The sequence below is a fragment of the Saccostrea cucullata genome, unplaced genomic scaffold (assembly GCF_032062105.1).
Source record: "Saccostrea cucullata isolate Sc308-1 unplaced genomic scaffold, CSIRO_AGI_Scuc_v1 ctg5, whole genome shotgun sequence".
Classification (NCBI taxonomy): Eukaryota; Metazoa; Mollusca; class Bivalvia; order Ostreida; family Ostreidae; genus Saccostrea; species Saccostrea cuccullata.
In genome coordinates, this window is record NW_026940631.1 from 400,931 (window position 1) to 414,596 (window position 13,666).

Here is a 13,666-nt window from a genome sequence, read left to right on the forward strand (position 1 = left end):
GACATTATTTGAATAAATTTAAATCTTCACTACTTGCAGATGCTTACATGTCAATTTGACTGAACAAAACTTTCCTGTTCTGGAGAAGATTTTTTCCCACATTTCTTGTGCAAAACTTTGATCCCTCATTGGGGGGGGGGGGGGGGGGGGGTTCATGATTTGAACAAACTTGAATCTAAACCACCTGAGGATGCTTCCATTGGTTCCATATAAAAAAGTTACTGATCATGGATTTGGTGTTCTCCAGAAAATTTTTGAAGATAATTTATTATATATTCCTATGTAAAAATTGATCCCATATTGTGTCCCCACCCTACCCCCTAGAATTCTGATTTGAACAATCTTAAAACTACACTACCTGAGGATGCTTCCATATAAATATCACCAAGCATGCCATGACTTTGCTGTTCTTGAGAAGATTTTAAAAAAAATTTTCCCTATATATTTCTATGTAAAGCTTTGATTGCCTATTATGGCCGCCAGGGGTCATGATATGAAAACAAAGTTGAATAAACTCTAAATAAGGCTGTTTTCGTATTAATATCATCAATCATGGCTTTGCTGATTGTGAGAAGATTTTTAAAAGATTTTTCCTGTATATTTCTATGTAAAACTTTGATCAACCATTGTGACCCCACCCTACCCCCAGGGGTAATGATTTGAACAAACTTGAATCTACACTATCTGAGGATGCTTCCACATGAGTTTCATCTTTCCTGGCCCAATGGGCTTCAGCTCAGGTGAGCTTAAAACATAGGTATTCAAAAATTACGCAGCTCACCTCTACAAATGTTGTCAATAAGCAAAGCAAATATCACATCATTTTCCCTCTAGTAAATGAGTGCATCCCTAGTGCATCCCTAGATCGTACTCCAGCATGCTAGAGGTTCACGGCGAGATACTTTTGACTTGGCGCCGCGTAACCTTGTCCGAAGTATATAAGGAGCGTAGGGACGTTAACCTAGGCTCTTACTTGTAGGAGTACCCTAGATCGATGCCCATCCCTGCAATTTGGGTTTACTTAGGACTTATAGTTATTACTTGAGGATGGACCTGCTATAAAAAACTTTAACCTGTTCACTTAATTATCAAGAAAATATGTCTGTCAGTTCAAAAATTTGGAGCAAGTCTGGAAGAAGTATTTTTACAGTATTATCAAACTTCATCCCCAAGCATGTATTCTCACTACCATGCTTACATTGTTTTATTCATGAAAAATTAAATGAATAGAATAATTTTTTAATCACCTGCAAAATCAAGGCACAATTCATTTCAATGTTTAATTTGTGTAAATAAAAGACTGTTACATACATGCAATTTGTTCAAAACTAAAATGTAAACAAAGTACAGTAATCCCCTGTTAATCAAACTTTGTAATGAAAATTGTCATATCTCTGCTTAATATTAATTCGCTACTGATAATTGAACTGAAGTGTTTGCTAAACTATAAAAGATATCATACACTGTCCTTTATAAATATACTAGTATGTAAAACTATGTAATGTTGTGTGTCAAAATTTTATTTGAGCTTAAACAAGGGCATCATATAAAAACTCATTAACAAGAAAGTGCAGTTTTATAAGACAGGGTAACTCATGTATAAACAACAAAGTAAAACATTCAGTTGACAAATACTAATGGAGAGAGAAACAAAGAATGATTTTACATCACATTACATAAAGTTTGATTTCTAATGGCCCTGATGAATAACAAACAACCTCCATGATTATAATCACATGCTAACCCACTCATCACATTCATACTACTTCTTTGTCGTTACTTTGGAAGCTGGAAGGATTTTGCGAACAGTGCAGCTAATGCCTTGTCTGCATTGCCATTGGCCGTGGCGAGTTCCCGTAACACCTCTGGTCTAGAGAATCCATTTTTCATTAGTCTCTGAATGACCTCCTCCGGGAAGTCTGGTTTTACTGAGGCACTTGGGGTCACAGTTTTATTGTCACTAGAGGGACCGGGCTGGGAGGCTGAAAAGGAATATTGAAAATTATTTATTTTTCTCTGAATCATAATCTTTAAGTGCTGCTTTCACAAATATCCAGAGTCATGTGAAACAAGATCAATTCTTGTAATTTCTTTGAAAGCATTTAACTATAGAATATTGTACAAGCCTTGCATTATTCAAGCTTTATTAAGATTGTTTTTGCCTATAAAGAAGTTAACATTGCTCTCTCTCTCTCTCTCTCTCTCTCTCTCTCTTCATTCCTTACTTTCATTTTGTGATTTGGCAATAGCTTCTGCTAACTGAGCATCCTCTGACAGCTGGGATTTGGGTGACATGGCTTGATTGAAGTTGAGTCGAGCCTGTTCAGGGAGCTCTGACTCGCTCAGAAATCGAGTTTCAGTTCCCGTTGTTCCGATTATGAGCACATTATTCTTTAGATCAATACAACACTAGCAAAAAATATACAAACTTTCATTTTAAACCTGTAAATTTGAATAGAGCTATACTTGACATTATATAGAGGGTTTCAAATAAGCATGGATTTGTATTTTTGGAACACACTGTATTCAATTTGTTGGCAGGACCAGATGTGACAGAGCCAAGTGCTGCTGTAGGACTGACTTCACTCAAAATAAGAATTAGTGCTTATTTTTACATTCTTTAATTCATTCTTTTCATTATTGTTAATTTTATTTTTGAATTTAGCACCAGGACTGGTGTGCTTAATACACATAAGAGCCACTGTGATGTGGAAAATCAAATAATGCAAATGAATATTAAATCACGTTTTATTCATTTTCGCGTAATTAAAAATGCTACGAAAATTTCATTCTCGCGTTTGAAAGTATTCCTTACGATTATATAGAGGAAAAACAACAATTCGTGAAAATTATGTCTCGCTAATAAAGAGTCAATGACTATCTCGCGAAAATAAGATGTCGCGAAAATTTAGTGATCTACAGTATTTTTCAGAAAAAATGACAAACTGATTTTGAGGCGTAACATAATCAAAGTTGCTATAAATGTAAATCACTAATTATTTTTCGCAAGAACCAATATTTTCGCGTAAATATTAAACACAAGACAATATACTCGCGAAAATTTCATTCTCGTGTTTAATAGTATCCCTTAAGATTATATAGAGCAATGACCACAATTCGTGAAAATTTTGTCTCACTAATAAAGAGTCAATGACTATCTCGCGAAAATAATGTGTCGCGAAAATTAAGTGATGTACAGTATTGAAGTCAAGTGATTGTTGAAACTACCAATGAATTTGTACATGTGATAAATACCTGGTGTCTTTTCAACATGTCCAGTCCTAAAAGCATGTCCATTGGTTGATCCTCTAGTATTGAGAAAGAGGACTGAAGGAAATCATTGCCTATCTGAATCTGACCTAAAGGTGTTCAGAATAAAACAGTATTCTTAACTGATATGTCCTCTTTATCACTAGAATAAATTACATGTATTGAAGAAATGTACGAATATATACTTTCAACATATGTATAAAATTGATCAAGCACTAGAATCACACATGTACTTTCAAAATCCAAGATAGTTAACAAGCACTGCACTTTTTAAATATTCCTTACCTAAATGCACTCTTCCAATGATTTTCTGTGTTCCCACTCCCTTGGCAATACCAGCCCATCTCTGGTCGACTAATCTCATAATATTGCACCTCTCAGCACAGGACTGACTCATTATGGTCATTTGGGCTCCTAAACCATTAAGTAAGGAATGAATGACATATGTCAAGTCTAACTTTAACAAGAGGCCAATGGGCCACATCCCTCACCTGAGCACATTGGCTCTGAAAAAGCACAAATCAGTTTGGTATTGCAAAGTTTACACTGGGGCTGGGAGTTGCCAAACTTGAATTTTACACAACCTGAAGATGTTTCCCTATCAATATAACTAATGGATTGCTGTTCGTAAACAGAAGATTTTTATAAAGATTTTTGAATTCCTATGAATTCCATTGTATTAAAAATTTGACCCCCATTGTGGCCTCTCCCTATCCCTCAGGGGTCATGATTTAAACAATCTTGAACCTACACTACCCAAGGATGCTTCCATATTAATATAACAATTGGCTTTTCTGTTCTTAAAAAAGTTTTTCAAAACATTTTCTTATATGTAAAGCCTTGATCCCCTTTGTGGCCCATACTACCCCCATTTGAAAAAAATTAATAAAACTGCACTACATGAGGGCGCTTTCATATCAATATGACACCACATGGTTTTGCTGTTCTTGAGAAGAAGATACTTTCTTACATAAGCCTATATAAAATTTTATCCTTAATTGTGGCCTCACCCTACCCAGTGGGTCAGCGTGTGAAAAAATTCAAATCTATACTACCTGAGGATGCTTCCATATCAATATGATTACCCATGACTTTGCTGTTCTTGAGAAGGAAAATTTTTAATTTCTTTCTATTCCTATGTAAAATTTTGATCCCCCACTGTGGGCCACCCTACCTCCCAGTGCCAACATTCCAATCTATATATTCTACCTAAGGATGCTTTCCATATCAATATGACTAATCATGGCTTTGCTGTTCTTGAAGACCCACTGTGGCCAACCTTCTAGTAAAGGTTTCATATTAGTTTGAAGTTTTTAGGCCCGGTGGTTCTTTAGAGATTTTAAAAGATGCCATCAATTTTTCACTATTTCTGAATTATCTCCCCTTGACAGAGGGTGTAACCCTTCATTTAAAATCAAAGGCCTGACGGCCTGAGAGGCGCATCGCATTGAGGGTATAAAACTTTTTTTTTCTTGGAGATATTCAACATCTGTTAAGGGAATGAAATAATCCAGGAATAAGAATTTAAAAAATAACTAACGTTTTTTGAGGTTAAAAAAATTGAGCCATGGCTCTGAATTTTAGCCAATCAATCAGGAGAGGAAAAACTTTTTTTAAAAAAGATATATCGGTTATAATTCATTGATATTTAAATTGAATCATAATTGATTTTAATTGTATTTGACTTCTTTTTTAATTTTTATTCTTTGACTATTAGGAAGATGAAATAATGAATGTCAATATAGAAATTACTAGTAATGATTATTGAATAAATTTATATAATTTCATATCTGAATTATTTCAGTTTCTTTCATTATGTGCACTTTTATAAATATCACTTCCTTGTTTTTAACTTTTTCCCAATATAAATGGCACAATGTATAACAAATGTTATATACATGAAATGTTCATGTAAATTATACGGGACTAAAATAAATGATCGGGCGTGGTATACGGTTTATTATGAACCCGATACAAAACCGAGTAATTCATAGTACGAGCTGTTGTTATGCAAATAGATCTTACTCCGCGCAGTGCACGTTTGTTGTTTTCTCTCTTTGTTTTAATTGTTTATTTTCTCAGGTTTCGTAACCTCTGTTGATTCAAAGTTAAAACAACATGTATGTGTGAGATTTTGTGTTATTAGCAGTTTAAAATTAACAATGGATATCGCCAACTTGTCAATGTACATTAGCACTATTTTTAATAACGTGTTAAGAATCAATATTGTTGAGTCCTTTGCCGCCGCAGTTTAGATAAGAAAGAATTGCCAGGTGATCGCAATGAGGCTGCATCGAAAACGATGCGCCTCAAAAACCTTGATTCCATTTAAGGATACACCAAAGGTTTCCAAAGGACAGAATTTAATTTGCTTGTAATTCTTTCATTAACAAAGATAACATATTAAAAGTATACATCATTTGAAAGCTTATTAAATTTACTATTTAATGATCTTATTTTAAATTTTCATTTTTATCTTACAGAAAAATTGTTAATATTTAAATGTAAATATTAGTGCATTTATATTTTATAAATCAACTTTTTTGTATTCCGGCTCTAAAAGTCAAAATTTTGCCTTAGTGTAGATTAAAGATTGAACTTTAAAACTGTATCTCAGATTTTTTATAAATCTTCTTATTCAAAAGTTGCATCCATTTGTCTTTCAATATTACCAATTTATTGGCCCAATTCTACATTTCTCCCAATAATTGAAGAACTGAGCAAGATATCAAAAATCTGAGATATGGTTTTGTGAACACACATTTGAGACACATTCTGGCCATTTTTCAGAGAAATTGGTCAATAAATAAGGGAGCTAAATCCTTTGAAATAATACCACCAACTGTCTGACACACTTTACAGTAGAGGGCAAAAACCCATTACACAACAAATTCTGCCAAAGCTAGAAATATATGACACCTTGGAGATTCAGCTTCCAGATACCTTGTCACTTATCCATATTTTCAATGCATATTCACAAGAATGGGAGGTCATTCTATATTTGTGTTTAATGAGGTAAAATAGGTTTATTCATCAGAAAGATTTGGCAAAATGGCAAGAGTTAAGCTCCAAATTTTTCATGGTCAGTGACCTGTTAGATCTCCTTCCCTAAATCTGAGCCCCTGTTCTTTAATTATTGATAACCTCTGTGTGGCTATGGGCAATGTGTGAAGTGGTCACAGTGATTTATTGCTCCTTTCAGAAGCAAGCAGTTACAGACCAAATCAGAAGCTTCAATACCGGCACATTCACATGTGTTAGTGTTTATGTTTGATTATTGTTAAATAATTAGAAAACCATTTAATAATCAGCAAGAATTTTTCATGCATTATAAAGCAGTGATTAGCATTATTTTCTTAGCCAAAAATCTCAAAATTTACAAAAATCTTGCAAAAAGCCTTTGGTGTATCCTTAACAAAAGGTTTTTTTGTGGCAAATTTGGTTGAAATTTGTTCAGTAGTTCTTGAGAAGAAGATGAAAATGTGAAAAAACTTAACAATGTCAACAACAGCAGAAAAAAACAAAGGTGTACCTGATTTCACCCAATATCTTAATCAAAGAAAAATGAAATGATTCATTTCTGAAATAATCGTATAAAAAAAATTCTTCATTCCTAACCTGAGTCCACAAAGGCCTTGACATGATGTCCATTAACCTTGCAGTCAATGTACAGCATCACAACCTGTCCAAAGCTCTCTGGGGCAAACTCAATCGCACTCTCCATATTGGACTCCACATTCTTCATTCTGAGCAGCAAAAGTTGAATTTATCATTCAAATATTCTGATTATATTACCAGTCTAATATAAATCTAATTAAACATTGAGTGAGTAGCAAAATTTTTAAACAGAAACCTTATTTCTTCTGCAATAACACTTTGAACATTGGGATCAAATGGGTCAGCATTCATCAGCTGTATTTTCTCTCTCTCTTTTTCAAGTTTTTCTTGTCGCTGTTTGTTGAAAACCTCAGCAAACTTTTCTAAATAAAGGTAATATATCATTTTGAAACAAAATTATTTTCAGAAACTGAATATAAAATGTTGATTTCATTTGAATCAAGAGTGCACGTAAATGTCAATCAATTTACATTTCAGTAATATGTGAAACTATTAAAAACAACAGTTAATTAAAACCCCCTCCCTTTCTTCCCCTCTCTCACACACAATTAACACTAACCTTTGTTTCCACTAAGTAAAGCATCTGCTAGGGGTGGGTTCCTTTCTTTTAATAGAGACAATTCATGAGGGCTGTTAAGCAGCATCTGTCGAATGACCTCAGGGTCGTCAGGGGCAAGAGGTTGACGGGCTCCTCCTGATGCACCACTGGGGCCCTGAGGTTGTCCTGGTATATTTATACTCCCAAAATCAATCAGTGGAACACCTACAATGAAAAAGATATCTCACAATTGACAATTACAATTCCTGGAATATATTTAAAACCATCAATATTTTTTTCTTGTCAGTCTTGGAGGCTAACATTTGCAAGACTTTTGGCAGTCCTTCCAAAAAAATTGTCCATCAAGACTCTGACTAATGCTTTGACAGTTTTCAAGAACTCTGCTACCCCACCCCTTTTGTTTAAAGGAATTTTTGTGTTAGTTAATTATACTTCTTTGGATAAATACCCTCCATCTTTGTGAAGAAAACCTTAATATCCCCAGAGGTCCACAAGTCGCTACCCAGATTTGAGAATGTCCCTTTCGTAAAATTTGAAATACTGTTTCATTTTGTGTGTCACACCTTGGTTTTTATCAATCCAAATGATTTTTTTCTAACTATCGATGTTTGCTGTGCTTGGACACAATCTTGCAATATACTCGAGAAAAATAAAAGAGGCACAACTCTGGGACCATAACCATGATAACGAATTTAAGGCCTCTGACAATAATTTCTTTGGTCAGTATTAATTATGCCTTTCAATATGTAACATCACTTTTGTGAATTGACACTAGAGTTTTATATGAGAAAACAGATCCTTGTCAAAATACGAATGGGAGGTTTGTGACACGTGTGCTACAGATTGGAAATAAACTTCTGATTATAATAAGTGCGTTAGGTATAACCTGGCCCCGGCTGCTGAGGACTATGGGGGGTCTGTGGAACGCCATGCATGTGCTGCAACAACAACATATCTCCATCTTTAATCCCATATGACTTCAGTGTTCTCTTGTCATCGTGGAGTGGTCGACCATTCCATAAAATTGCTATTTCAGAAGCCGAAATGCCTATTTCAAATTCACATAATGCTTTAAAATTTTCGAGTTCTAAATCTTCACTAACATCCAGTGAAAATATTTGATCAGAAAGGGTGGTAACTGTGATGTGCATTGCTTAGAACTGAATTAGTAAATCTTATTCTGTCGTATGATGTATCATGCAAAACACATTGTCGAAGTACTTCCGTTTTCATTGCACATGCTCACTTTCGATTCTACAGGCAATGGGTAAAACTAGTACCGCAGACTCCTGACTTGCTCGGTTTTCCATTGACCCCATTTTTCATTCAGCTTTGCAGCAATGCATCACTCAATAATCATGATAAACATACATTTATACATTCATAAATGTGTCAGCGATGTTACGTATATTATTATAAATCAAGAATTAAAAAAAAAATTTTTTCCTCATTTCCTATATATACTAATATAGGTCCCTGCAAAAAGGGAATCACTTCCAAATAAATAAATAAAAATCTAAGCAAGATTTCTTTCTTTCTACCAGGTAGATCGCATCCCAATTTGACCCAAAGAATCAATGGACATGTGATTGCAAGTGTAATACTAACTACATGAATTAACACACATGGCGACAAATTGCCTCTAAACTTTATTCCAGTACATTTTCGGGGAGGGAGAGGGGGTTCCACCTTCTTTCAATGAAATTTATGGAGATAACGAACAATATTCAAGCTCAAAAGCCCATTTAACAATACGAAATTGGAGCAGAACCAACACGGACCACCGAAACATCAGAGGTGGGATCAGGTGCTATGGAGGAGTTAGCATCCCCTAGCTGCCGTGTGCTCATTGTCAAAATCGGGAAATAATGGGAAAATCCGTAGACAATTCAGTATGTTTGACTCAATGCATCGATCGTCTCAAGCCACGGTTCGGAGTCCGCATATATAGCTCTCTCCTACCAGAATGGGAGAGGATCGTACATTTTGGCCATGGTTTAATTGCGACGATGGACTCAATGTTAAATTGTATGTCACTGAATCGACCACTTACGAAATGATGACTTAAAACGAGACTGCTGATATTCGATCTTGTTTCAGCAATTTGTCTGTAGTAATTTACCTTTTTTTAGTAATTGTTCATTTCATAAGGCGTATTGCTGCATAAGTAAGGGAAGTTGACGATTATCCTCATCACGTTTACCACTAAGATAGGTTGTCAGATACATGTAACCATTAACTTCTTTAAGTTAAAATATCTATACATAAATCAGATGTGCGAGTCTCTCTGGTATTTTTTTATTTAAAGCTCACCGGGATATATCGGATAGACATAACAATGGAAATATGCAGCTGAGAAAACAAACGTCGTCGATATTTCTAGATGTCGAGTTGAACAGAGCAGAGCAAACATCCGAAACATCAGAGGTGGGATCAAGTGTCATGGAGGAGTGAGCTCTGAAGTACTGTCATGTTGTAAATTTTGTATTTACTGCCACCCGGTAAATTCAAAATTTACAACATGACAGTACTCTGAAGTTGTCATAAAAAGGATGCTTGAGTTTCCAATTGACAATATCTATGTGGTTTTTGGAGACAAGGTCTTCCAACAATCTATTTGAATTCCCATGGCTACCAATTGCGCTCCGTTATTAGCAGACCTATTTTTGAATTCATATGAAGCAGAATTTGTCCAAATCATATATATACCTGAAAAGAAGAAAACACTAGCTGAAGCCAGTCGGAACAATTAACTCCACATTTCGATATATCGACCACGTATTGTCAATTAACAATGGTTATTTCCATTCTTTTGTCGATACGATATATCCTGGTGAGCATAACTTAAAAGATACTACAGAGTCTGACACATCTAGCTGTATCATATGTGGATATTTTAATTGAAAAAGACGTTAATGGTCCTCTAACAACTAAGCTCTATGATAAATGTGATGACTTTAACTTTTCTATCGTCAACATCCCTTACTTATGCAGCAATATACCTTCATCAACTGCATATGGAGTTTATATCTCTCAGCTGAATCGATATGCAAGAGCATGCTATACGTATGTACAATTTCTAAAACGAGGTAAATTATTGACAAACAAGTTAATGAAACAAGAATAATAGCAGTGTCATTTAAGGTCATCACTCGTAAGTTCTATGGTCGAATCAATGACCTTGTCAGCAAATACAATTTATCATTAAGTCAAATGCTGGCTGACGTTTTTCATACTTATTGTTAGTCCATTATTTGTGAGCTGAATTGATGATAGATTTCCTATTATTTCCCCATCATGACAAGGAGCACACGGCGGGTGTAACCGATCAGCAGGGTATGCTCACTCCTCCATGACACCTGATCCCACTTCTGATGTTTTGGAGGTCCGTGTTTGCCCTGCTCCTTTTTTGTATTGTCTAATGGACTTTTGAGAGGAACTACTGTTCGTTATCTCCATATACCGGTATTTCAAGAATGCATAATTATTATACCCATGGGAACTCCAAAAGATTGCTGAAAGACTTGGTCTCCGAAAAGTACATAGATAATTAATTTCAATCAATTTTAATGAAAATTAAGGTCATCTTTTTAATATCAACTTCGAAATAATTATGTAGAGAATATGAATATTTATTTCGTAAAATAAGTACCAATTAAAACTGAGAAACACACAAAATGTTTATAAACCTGATTTCAATTTTCGGACATGAACCAATAAATTTAGGTAATGTGAAAACAGACCAATAAATTCAATACAACATCGGATGGTTTTGAAGGACCTTCGTGTTTTTATGACATGTTTATCAGGAAAACAAAACGTCATGAATTTCTTGGAAAAATATAAATGGTTTCAAAGGAACTTTCTCAGAATCTTTGGAATTCTTTGAAAAATCTATTGAATTTCATTCAAGGGTTTAGAGGGAGTTACATAACATAAATGAGCAATCCCTTGATAGAGATTAAAGAAAAAATCCGCGTTTGCTATGGGAAAACCCAAATAGCTGTTAAATCAAAATGTTAAGTAAGAGATGCATGCAAAATGACACTCTGCATTAAAGATTCTGTGAAAGTCTAATTAAATTCTATTGACTGGTTTAGGAGGAGTTATGTATAACAAGTGGCCCATGGACCACATCGCTCACCTGAGCACTTGGACTAGTTAAAAAACACAAATCAGCTCAGTATAGAAAAGTTTACTTGTTGGGGAGGGGGGATTTGAATTTTCTTTTACTTGAGAATGTCACTATATCAATAAAGCATACATGTATAACTTTGCAATATTCAGAAAGAAGATTTTCAAAGATTTTTCCAAACATTACTTGATCTCCCATTGTGACCCCTCACTTACCCCCCCCCCTCCGGGACATTATTTGAATTAATTTAAATCTTCACTACTTGCAGATGCTTACATGTCAATTTGACTAAACAAAACTTTTCTGTTCTGGAGAAGATTTTTTTCCTATATATTCTTATGCAAAACTTTGATCCCTCATTGTGGCCACACCCTAACTCCGGGGGTCATAAATTGGACAAACCTAAATCCAAACCACCTGAGGATGCTTCCATTAGTTCCATATAATAAAATACTAGTCATGGATTTGGTGTTCTCCAGGAAATTTTTAAAGATACTTTAGTATATATTCCTATTTAAAAATTGATCCCACATTGTGTCCCCACCCTACCACCAAGAATTCTTATTTAAATTATCTTGAAACTAAATATCACCAATCATGCCATGGCTTTGTTGTTCTTGAAAAAAAAAAGATTTTTAAAGATTTTTCCTATATATAAAGGGTGTTAAGAAAGTTCGTTCCACAGTTTTCTTTTATTTTCAAAAAGAAATAGGATGAGAAGATATTTACAATTTGTGATATTTCATGTTTACAGAGTCCATTCTTGCTACTGATAAGGTTTTAACTGTCTTTTGTTGAATTAATAAGGGAGGGAAGGTATTAAGACCGATGGTGTCTGTTCAGAAAAATTAGGGATGACGCATATTTTGACATATATTAAGCACACAGGTCAAAACATTTTTTCAAATATTATGCAAAAATTATCAAATCTGTGAAAAATTTCAAAACGACAAACCTATTCTACTGAAAAGTGATCTATCGTTCTTAAACCTACACTCATCAGCTTGCCTGATGCAAGATACGCTATGGAGAAACAACAGTAGATTATCCTTTATTTTCATCAAAATGACCAACATTTCTATCATTTGGGTGTTTTAAAAATGTTATATATATTTTCATATGGAAGAAAAATCCTATAATTTCCTGCTAGAAATGTATTGCTATAAATCTAAAACACACTCTTTTGATTTTGTCAGACTTGAAAATTCATCTCTTTAGTTAAGCACTACCTTGAAATTTTTGAAAATATATCATCCTGAAACGAACTTTCTTAACACCCCTTATTTCTATGTAAAGCTTTGATTGCCCATTATGGTCCCACCCTACCCCCAGGGGTCATGATATGAACAAACTTGAATTAACTCTAACTAAGGATGTTTCCATATTAATATCGCCAATCATGGCTTTGCTAATCTTGAGAAGTAAATTTTTATAGATTTTTCCTACGTATTCCCTTGTAAAACCTAGGGGTTATGATTTAAACAAACTTGAATCTACACTACCTGAGAATGCTTCCACATGAGTCTCATTTTTCCTGGCCCAATGGTTCTGGAGAAGAAAATTTTTAAAGATTTATCCTATATATTCCTATGTAAAACTTTGATCAGCAATTGTGGCCCGGCCCTACCACCGGGGGTCATGATTTGAATCTACACTACCTGAGGATGCTTCCAACTGAGTTTCATCTTTCCTGGCCCCATGGTTCTGAAGAAGATTCTTAAAGATTTATCCTATCTATTCCTATGTAAAAAATTGATCAGCCATTGTAGCTCCGCCCTAACCCCGGGGGTCATGATTTGAACAAACTTGAATCTACACTACCTGAGGATGCTTCCACATGGGTTTCATCTTTCCTGACCCAGTGGTTCTGGAGAAGAAAAATTTAAAAAGATGCCATTATTTTTTCACTAATTCATAATTATCTCCCCTTGGAAGAGGGCATGGCCCTTCATCTGAACAAACTTTAATCCCCTTCACCTAAGGATACTTTTGGTTGAAAGTTCGGTTGAAATTGGCCCAGTGGTTATTGAGAAGAAGATGAAAATGTGAAAAGTTTACAAGGACGACGACAACAACGACAACGA

At 34.7% G+C, this 13,666-nt stretch overlaps 1 protein-coding gene across 1 annotated transcript; it reads right to left on the bottom strand.

Annotated features, from left to right (window-relative positions):
* Positions 1-1,504: 1,504 nt before the first annotated feature.
* Positions 1,505-8,679, bottom strand: LOC134255786 (protein DDI1 homolog 2-like). Its single transcript, XM_062738321.1, has 8 exons — positions 8,334-8,679; positions 7,448-7,651; positions 7,124-7,250; positions 6,889-7,016; positions 3,556-3,684; positions 3,256-3,359; positions 2,226-2,409; positions 1,505-1,982 (listed from the first exon to the last, which is right to left on the bottom strand). Exons 1-8 carry the CDS (start codon positions 8,596-8,598, stop codon positions 1,777-1,779), a joined length of 1,347 nt encoding a protein of 448 aa, XP_062594305.1. The 5' UTR covers positions 8,599-8,679; the 3' UTR covers positions 1,505-1,776.
* Positions 8,680-13,666: the final 4,987 nt, after the last annotated feature.